The sequence below is a fragment of the Anomalospiza imberbis genome, unplaced genomic scaffold (assembly GCF_031753505.1).
Source record: "Anomalospiza imberbis isolate Cuckoo-Finch-1a 21T00152 unplaced genomic scaffold, ASM3175350v1 scaffold_152, whole genome shotgun sequence".
NCBI lineage: Eukaryota > Metazoa > Chordata > Aves > Passeriformes > Viduidae > Anomalospiza > Anomalospiza imberbis.
Window position 1 is genome coordinate 122,066 of NW_027099787.1, and position 8,903 is coordinate 130,968.

The 8,903-nt window shown below is 49.1% G+C and overlaps 1 protein-coding gene across 1 annotated transcript; it reads left to right on the plus strand.

Moving 5' to 3' along the window:
* Window positions 1–1,307: 1,307 nt before the first annotated feature.
* On the plus strand, window positions 1,308–7,347 carry LOC137466208 (E3 ubiquitin-protein ligase BRE1A-like). The gene is made up of 5 exons (XM_068178053.1): window positions 1,308–1,385; window positions 4,686–4,811; window positions 5,693–5,833; window positions 6,158–6,259; window positions 6,677–7,347. The coding sequence occupies exons 1-5, from the start codon at window positions 1,308–1,310 to the stop codon at window positions 6,851–6,853; spliced, it is 624 nt and encodes a 207-aa protein (XP_068034154.1). The 3' UTR covers window positions 6,854–7,347.
* The last annotated feature ends 1,556 nt before the right edge of the window (window positions 7,348–8,903 follow it).

The following is an 8,903-nucleotide window of genomic DNA, read 5'->3' on the forward strand; positions in this document are numbered from 1 at the left end:
TGTCCCCAGCCTAGAGCATTGCAGGGGGTTATTGTGGCCAAAATGCAGGACTTGGCACATGGATTTATTAAATTTAAACTTATTGAACTCTGCCATCTATCCAGCTGTTCCAGGTGTCCCTGCAGAGCCCTCCTACCTTCCAACAGATGGACACACGCTCCCAGCTTAGTGTCAACTGCAGATTTACTAATGAAAGCCTCAATCCCCTCATCCATGTCGTCAATAAAAATATTGAACAGAGCTGGCCCAGCACAGAGCCCTGAGGGACAGCACTGGTGACTGTCCCCAGCTGGATGCAGCACTGCTCACCACCACTCTCTGGGCCGGCCATCCAGCCAGTTCTGAACCCAGCACAGAGTGCTCCTGGCCCAGCTGTGGGCTGCAGCTTTTCCAGGAGTGTGCTGTGGGAGACAGTGTCAAAGGCCTTGCTGGAGTCCAAATAGACACATCCACAGCCTTTCCTGCATCCACCAGGAGGGTCACCTGGTCATAGAAGGAGACCAGGTTGGTCAGACACGACCTGCCCCTGCTAAACCCCTGCTGGCTGGGTCTGACACCCTGGCCATCTGTCACGATCCGCTTGTGCGGGGTGTCGCGATGGTTCTTTTCACCAATCTCAAAAGTGCAATAAGGCAAACAACAAGGGACTATCAGTTAATCACGACCTTTATTAAGGGCCAAAACAGTAAATGCAATAGTGGGGATCAGAAAGGAGATAAAAGGATAGAGAGAGAGAGAGAGAGAAAAGAGGGGGATGGGAATAGCTACCAACACAGGCGAGATCCTCACAGTTATAGTCCACAGAGGAAAGACGGGGGAACATGTAGGACAATGAGAGTCTATTGTGATTGCTGTGGGGGAACAGGTGAGTCCACTGAAACCACCAAGGCAGGACGAACACAATGAAGAATAAGTCCATTGGAATGACTGAAGAAGAACAGGTCGTGTCATTAGTGGTTTCCCCACTCCCTGTGGTAGGGGTCTCAGTCTCAGTCCTTAGGAAGAGAGTTTTCCATCTCCATCCATCTGTCACAGTGGTAACGGGGCAGATGCGAGGTCTTCAGTGAGGGACCACTAGGGACACCCCAAAAGTTCATTCGGCTTCAGGAGGAGAGTGGGCAAATATGCAGTAGGCCGTTCCTTGCTGGGTTCATGCCAGGTCCTTGCCAACTCCTTGCCAAGTCCTTGCCAGGCCTTGTTCGGAACAGCTAACGTAACGGTGCAGCAGCTGCACCTGCACTGACGCTCTCTCCAAGCCGGAACTGTAGTGAGGGAAGGGGTTTCTCCTCATGGCAATTGGTAGGCAAATGTGGGGGCTTCAGACGGCCTCTTACACCTTCCCCGAGCTGTCTGCAGAGGAATCCACACCAGCCCAGGCTGGGTTGGTCAGTGGCCGGTCAGTTCCATTGGCTGGACGTAGGCTCGGGACACTTCCCTTGGAGCCTCTTCAGGGAGGGAATGCTGGGGCTGTCAGTGTTGGGGTGTCACAGACAGGGGAATGCTGGGGCTGTCAGTGTTGGGGTGTCACAGACAGGGGAACGCTGGGGCTGTCAGTGTTGGGGTGTCACAGACAGGGGAACGCTGGGGCTGTCAGTGTTGGGGTGTCACAGGCAGGGGAACGCTGGGGCTGTCACCCCTGGGGTGTCACAGACAGGGGAACGCTGGGGCTGCCAGTGTTGGGGTGTCACAGACAGGGGAATGCTGGGGCTGTCACCACTGGGGTGTCACAGGCAGGAAAGCGCTGGGGTCTGTCTGCAATATGATAGGACATTCTGCTTCTCAAGAAATAAAGAGGGGATGGACCCAGACAATAAAAGAAAAAAGGGTTGGTTCTAGGATGTATCAAGAAATACCACAGGAAGGGTAAAATAAAGGTACAAAATCTAAAAAAAAAAAATTAAGAGTTCTTAAGAGCACCAAATAAGTAGAGTATGGAATAGTTACATGGGTTCAAGGGAAAATTCACAGGTAGCTAAAAATAAAAATGTAAAGTTTTTAAGAGAAAAGCACGAATTAATGTATTTATATAAAATATGTATTGTTATGTATATTTTAGATAATTCGTGCTTGTGAGAAATAGATGTATGAAATATGTTATATTGGTAAGAAATATTCTGTAAGTTTTTTTAAGCACCCCAGCCGGGGGCGGGAAGGTTGCTTCACAGTATTTCAAAACCGCAGCTGGCAGCAGGGAGAAAAGGACCTAATTTGCAAACGAATGGATGTGGCGGATGAGGAACACATGATAAGTACCTGAGAGTGAGATAACCAGAACCATCAGGGAGATACATCTGAATACCGAACTCCAGGAACACATGGGACGGGTTCTGTTCAACTTGCCACAGTGAAGGAACTCCACATGAATAGGTGCAGCCCAGAAAAAAAGAAATGGACTTTGCCTCAGGCAAGAAAAACCATATGAAAATCGCTCGGACAGAACAGTCGGGGTGAACATAGGGGACCCTATGCTGCAGTGGTCAAGCCTGTGTCTCACCCAGCGCTGATCCCGGGCTCGGCACTGACCTTTTTTGATAGTGGCTTTTCGTTGTTATTCTCTAAATTTATATTTGGACAATTTAATCAATTTTCTTTAATTAATAAATTGGAGCATTCATTTATGACACCCCTGAATCCCCCATTTCCGGACATCAGGGCCCCCTGCTCCCCTTTTCCCTGCCATCCCATGGCTCCCAGCCTCCAGACTTCCCCTGGGCTTGGCCCTGGGACACCCTGGAACGCCTTGGACCCCAACTGCTGCCTGTGCCAGCCCCCAGCCCGACCTTTGTGCAAAACCAGAGACCCCCTGAACTCCCCCTTCCCAGACACCCCGGGTGTCCCCTTCCTGGTTCCCCCTTTTTGGGAAACTCTGGACTCCCCTTTCCTGGGCTTAAGGACCCCCTGGAACTCCCTTCTACCTCTCCACATCCCTGCCCCCCATTTCTGTGACCCTGAGACCCCCCTGCCCCCCCATTCCTGAGAACTGACACACCCTTTTATCCCTTTGCCCGGCACTGAGACCCCCCTGCACCCCCTTATCCGGCACCAACACAACCTGTTCCCGGCCCCCCACCTCTCCCAGCCCCCAGCCCCACCCTTTACCCTGACCAGGGACCCCTGGGCCCCAATTCCTGCCTTTCCCAGCCCCCAGCCCCTCCTTTCCTCACACTCAGGAGCCCTGGCACCCCCTTTCCTGGGCACAGGATTCCCTGGACACCCCATCCCAGCTCTCCCAGTCCCTGCACCCCTTTCCTTGGCTCTGAGCCTCTGAACCTCCTTCCCAGCTCTGCCAGCCAGGACATTGGGATAGCCAGAGCCGGGATATTGAGATAGCCAGAGCCGGGATATTGGGATAGCAAGAGCCAGGATATTGGGATAGCCAGAGCCGGGACACTGGGACAGCCAGAGCCAGGATATTGAGATAGCCAGAGCTGGGATATTGGGACAGCCAGAGCCGGGACACTGGGACAGCCAGAGCTGAGATATTGGGATAGCCAGAGCCAGGATATTGGGACAGCCAGAGCCGGGACATTGGGATAGGCAGAGTTGGGATATTGGGATAGCCAGAGCTGGGACATTGGGATAGCCAGAGCTGGGATATGGGGATAGCCAGAGCTGGGACATTGGGATAGCTAGAGCCAGGATACTGGGATAGACAGAGCTGGGATATTGGTATAGCCAGAGCTGGGATATTGGGATAGCCAGATCCGGCTCAAAGACAGGAACCTTGCAAAACCTTGGCCAAGTGTCCCTTTGCTGTGCTGAGAAGAGTAAAAAAAAACCTTCACATTTACCCTGATGCACAGCTCATGAGGGATCCCTGCACACCTTAGGAGAGGCCAGAAATATCCCTGTGTGCCTCGTGAGGGATCCCTGCAAACCTCAGCAGAGACCCCAAAATGGGGCAAGCACATTTCTCTCTCTCTCAGGATTTTTATGAAGGTGCACAGAGAAAAGTGAAAGAGAAAACAATTTCTATTTCTTCTCCTTGTTTTTCTCATGTGGAATGTGTTTGGAGATTGTTTACCTAGAACGAATGCCTGGTTGGATCACGGTGGATTGTTTGGGCCTGATGGCCAATTGGATCCACCTGTGTCTGGACTCTGGAGAACAGGGTCACGAGTTGTGAGGGAGTGAGATATGATAGAGAGAGTAGCATGTAGTTTTTAGTATCCTCTTTTATATAGTATATTAATGTATCATAGCATAATTATAATAAAGAAATCATTCAGCCTTCTGAACTAAGTCAGACATCATCATTCTTCCCATTGGGTTCGCCGACATCTACAACACATGCCCTAGAGGAAGTTATCCCAGGGAGGCTGGGACTAGATGATCTTTAAGGTCCCTTCCAATCCAGGCCATTCTATGACTCTGTATCCTGTCGTCCTTGGAACCACTGTGGAACTGTTCGCTGCCTTGCAGCAAGTCTTTAAGCCTCTGTCCAAAAATTAAGAAATCTTTGTTGCAAATATTTGACTGCTGAGCTTTAAAGTGTTGACCATAGAGATCTGGGTACAGCTCTTTGGATACAGGCACAGCTGTTCAGGGAGAAAAAGGCAAGCTGAATGTGTGCTCCCTGGTGATGGGGAAGCAGGGGTAGTTTTAGCCTGCAGCTCGAATGACAGCTCTGAAGACCCACAGAGCATACATTAATTCCTTCTGTTCCCTCTGTCTCCCTTCCCAAGGTGGATGCCCAGCTGCAGGTTGTACGTAAGCTGGAGGAGAAGGAACAATTACTGCAGAGCAGCATTGGAACGGGAGAGAAGGAGCTGGGTCTGCGAACACAGGCCCTGGAGATGAGCAAACGCAAGGTGAGTGATGCCTTCGTTTCCTCTTGGGTTGTGAGGTGGAGCTGCTGCCTTGTGGGAGGCATGGAAGGCTCTGAGCTCTCACTGGGATTAGAGAACCTGGTATTCCCTGCTTTTGGATGAGTATATCAGAAGGCTGAGGAGTCCTGGAGAGAATTATGATTAAAGTACTGGAGACTGATGTTTTCCTTTGATAAGGAGAAGCAGGTCTTATGTTTTTCTGTGTAACCTGTGGTGAAGAGAGAGACAGCAGCCAGATGAACTGGGGTCAAAGCTTTTGTAGCAAAGATGGGATAAGCAAAAGGAAATACAGCTGGGGAATGTGAACACTTTCAACAAATGCCTAAGACGAGTAAAGTAACCAGTGTTACCAGTAAAATAAGTCTAAGTTTATAGCTGATGCTGCCTTTGTTGTTAAGTTTTAGTAGAAATGCAGAAATTACATTAAAACAGGCAGAAAGGAAAGCAGGAATATCCCTGTGAAGAGGAGCTGGGGAGAATTCAGCAGTGACCTGTGTTTAATAGGACAACTTGTGGTATTAAGGGCACTTGGTTATAAAGTCAGAAGAGAACTGGTGAAGAGAGATTGTTAGAAATAGGTATCGTGCAGTTCTGTCTAGTACAGCGATAGAACTGCCTCTGAACACTTTAATAGAGAAGACACGGAAGCTGGAAGGCTGAAAATAGGTTAAGAAGAGAATTGGATGATCATTGGTGTTTTTGTAAGAGATATGCCTTGCAGTGTGCCAAGGTTTGGCTCTGCCCAAAGGAATCTTGAAGCTAAATGATTAGAACTTGTTGATAATAAGGTAAGAACAAGGGACTAGAGACCACCAGAGCTGTTCTTCTGTGCTTGGTCCTTATATACTGGTTTTCTTTCTCAGGCCATGGATGCAGCCCAGCTTGCAGATGATCTGAAGGCCCAGCTAGAGCTGGCTCAGAAGAAGTTACATGATTTTCAGGAGGAGATTGTGGAAAACACAGCAACTAGAGAGAAGGAGTTGTTCAACCTCAAAAGGGCTGAGGTATATACCCTATGCACAATCCTTCAAGATCTGTCTGCTTTAGTGTCCTTCTCCTTGTACACTGAGCTTGCAGAGGGTTTCAGCTGAACTGCTCTTGGTATCCAGTTTCACTTTGACTTTGGCTTCATCGGGTCTTGGCTCTTTCAGATTTTGTCCTCTGATAACTGACAATACTTGTGGCATCAGATGATCATGTTGTCTCTTGGATTATAGGGGATGAAATTATGGCTGGCATGACTTAGCCAGGTGCACGTTCTCTTTGGTCCCTGAAGAAGCTGACAGAGAATGTACTGCTCCTTCGCTTGGTCTCCTGTTTTTCTGCAGGAAGATATTTCTAGGTTGCGCAGGAAGCTGGAGACCACAAAGAAGCCTGACATGGTTCCCAGCTGTGATGAGATCCTGATGGAGGAAATCAAGGATTACAAGGTGAGTGTTGTGTCCGTCAGCTTCCCTTTTTACTTTAGTCAGAAGGTGTGTAGGCACACTTTCAGTGTCTGACATCTCTCGTCTGTACTCTGGCACTGGAGAAACCACCTTGTCCTTCTGAGGGATGGAAGCACCTACATGTTGAGACATCTCTGAGCACTGCAGCTGGGCTGCAGGGCCCCTCACAGCTCTGTGTGTGTGTCTGTGCGTCTGTGTGTGTGTCTGTGTGTGTGTCTGTGTGTGTGTGTGTGTGTGTGTGTCTGTGTGTGTGTCTGTATCTGTGTCTGTGTGTCTGTGTGTGTGTGTGTCTGTGTCTGTATCTGTGTCTGTGTGTGTCTGTGTGTCTGTGTGTGTGTGTGTCTGTGTGTGTCTGTGTGTCTGTGTGTCTGTGTCTGTGTGTCTGTGTCTGTGATGCAGGCCTGCCTGACGTGCCTGTGCTGCAACATGCTCAAGAAAGACGCGGTGCTCACCAGGTGCTTCCACGTCTTTTGCTTCGAGTGTGTGAAGACGCGCTACGACACGCGGCAGCGCAAGTGCCCCAAGTGCAACGCGGCCTTCGGGGCCAACGACTCCCACAGGATCTACATCGGCTGAGGCCCTCTCAGAGCCCCTGCTGGTGCTGAGCCAGCCTCCTTCCCTCCCTCTCAGCTTCTGCTGCCTGAGCTGCAGTGTCTTCTGGGAGGAGCCTTCAGGGTCTCCAAAGAAATACACTCTGGATCTTGCTTCCTTTCTTGGCCCTGTCCCTTTGGTCATGCCCTCAGTTTTTGTGTGCTCTTTGTGCCTGAGAGGAAGTTTCCCATCCCTTGCTTTCACACTGCCAAGGCGGGAACGTGCAGCTGAAGTGCTGCCTTGGTGGGATGGAAGCTGAGCTGCCGCAGAGATTAGTGAGAGCTTTATTTGAGGGCTCTGCTTTGGATGCTAATTGAGTCCCATCAAGGAATGGCACTGCTCCTGGGAGGGAAGTGTTTCCCAATTAACAGGCCCAATAGAGACCAAGGAAATTAATCTGTAGACTCAGTGGAGCAATTCCTTAGGTACCTGTGCACCTTCCTGAGTCAGGGCAAGAACCCTCGAGGGCTGGTGCACTAGGAAACCCTACCCCAAACAAACAGGTCTGAATATCCACCAGAGGAGAAAGGAGAGATCTTGGAGACCCTTAGAAAACAGCATTCCACTGACAAGCCCTGGTTGATGTGCTCACCTTCCCCTAGGCTGAAGCATTGCTGCCATTGTCCTTCTCAGAAAAGGGCTTTTAGTGGTTCCTTTGCTGCAGCTTTACCACAAAGATTGACCTTGTTATGTACAAATTCTTCTTAAAGCTGTTCTTTGGTTTATTTTTCTGGTTCTCCTGCCTCTGGTACTGTCTGCTCTCCCATCCTTTGTCCACTTCTTGGAAACATTTCTCACAAGCTTTAAACTTCTACAGTAGAGACACTTGATCTCTTCCTTCTTCTCCTTTCAAGATATGCTCAGCTAGAACAACTTTTGTCCCTTTGGCTCTATCCCCAGTAGCTTATTCCTGACACAACAGGAGGGCCAGGACGCTGCATTATTTCTGCAGCCATTTTGTCATGGCTGCTGGGAATTTTGGCAGGGATGTGGTGTGGCTTAGAGTCTCGGTGCTCCCTGTGCTTGGAGCATTTGAAGCCTGTTCCTAAAATCAAAATGGGAACTTGTTGATTTGTGACATTTCTTCCTGGGATGTAGTGTTTAAGTAAACAGTAGTATTTAAGTAAAATTTGCCTGGAAGGTGCACCTCTCAGAGGTTTGTCTCATGGGTGTCCCTTCCCTGAAGCATGGAATCTCCTGCCTTCCTCCATCCCCTCCCTGCAGGAAATACCAGATACAAAGTAAAAGGAGTTCATCGCAGGCTCTTACACTATTCATTATCTTGGGGAAAACATTCAGAATATATGAGTAAAGCCTTGTAAATGATGAGGAATCCTGAGAAGTGAGAAGGAGCACTGCATCCTGCCTTTCCAAGGGGAACCTGGGCTGCTGAGAGCTCCTGCCATGGTGTAAGAGCTGTTAGAAGGAATGAGAGTAGAACCCGCTCCCCTTTCCCTGGAAATTGCTCCCGGGGTTACAGGTTCTGGCAGCAAGTTGGCTAAGGAATGATGTGGTAATGCTGCTGGTAGATTTTGGGGTACAGATGCTTCTTCATGGCACCAGGACCTGGCTCATGAATAAACTGTCTGCATCTTCAAACACCTTGGCTAGAGCAGCAGGAGTTCCTCTTACAGCTGTGAACAGCAGCCTGAACTTTGCAGCCCCAGCAGAGCTGCAAAGCCCCTCTGTCCGTCCCCAGTCACTCTTGTATCACCTTTCTACTGAAATGAGCTTTGTGTGAACTCTGCCCAGGTTGGCATCCCTCTGCTCCTGGCAGGAAATGGATACTTCAAACAATTTGTATTAGTTCCACAGAGGAGTTTGGGAAACTCCTGTTCTCCCTTAGCAAGAAAAAAGTCTTGGTTTTGTTTTGAAACAAAAGCTTATTTCAAGCTCATTTTGGAAGTGACTGAGTTTCCCTAGGTGGACATAATTTTAACACTTAGAAACAATGAAAATGTTGGGTTTGTTCTAAAGTAACAGCTTATTTCAAGCTCAATTCTGAAATAACTGAGTTTCTCTGTGCTTTTAATTA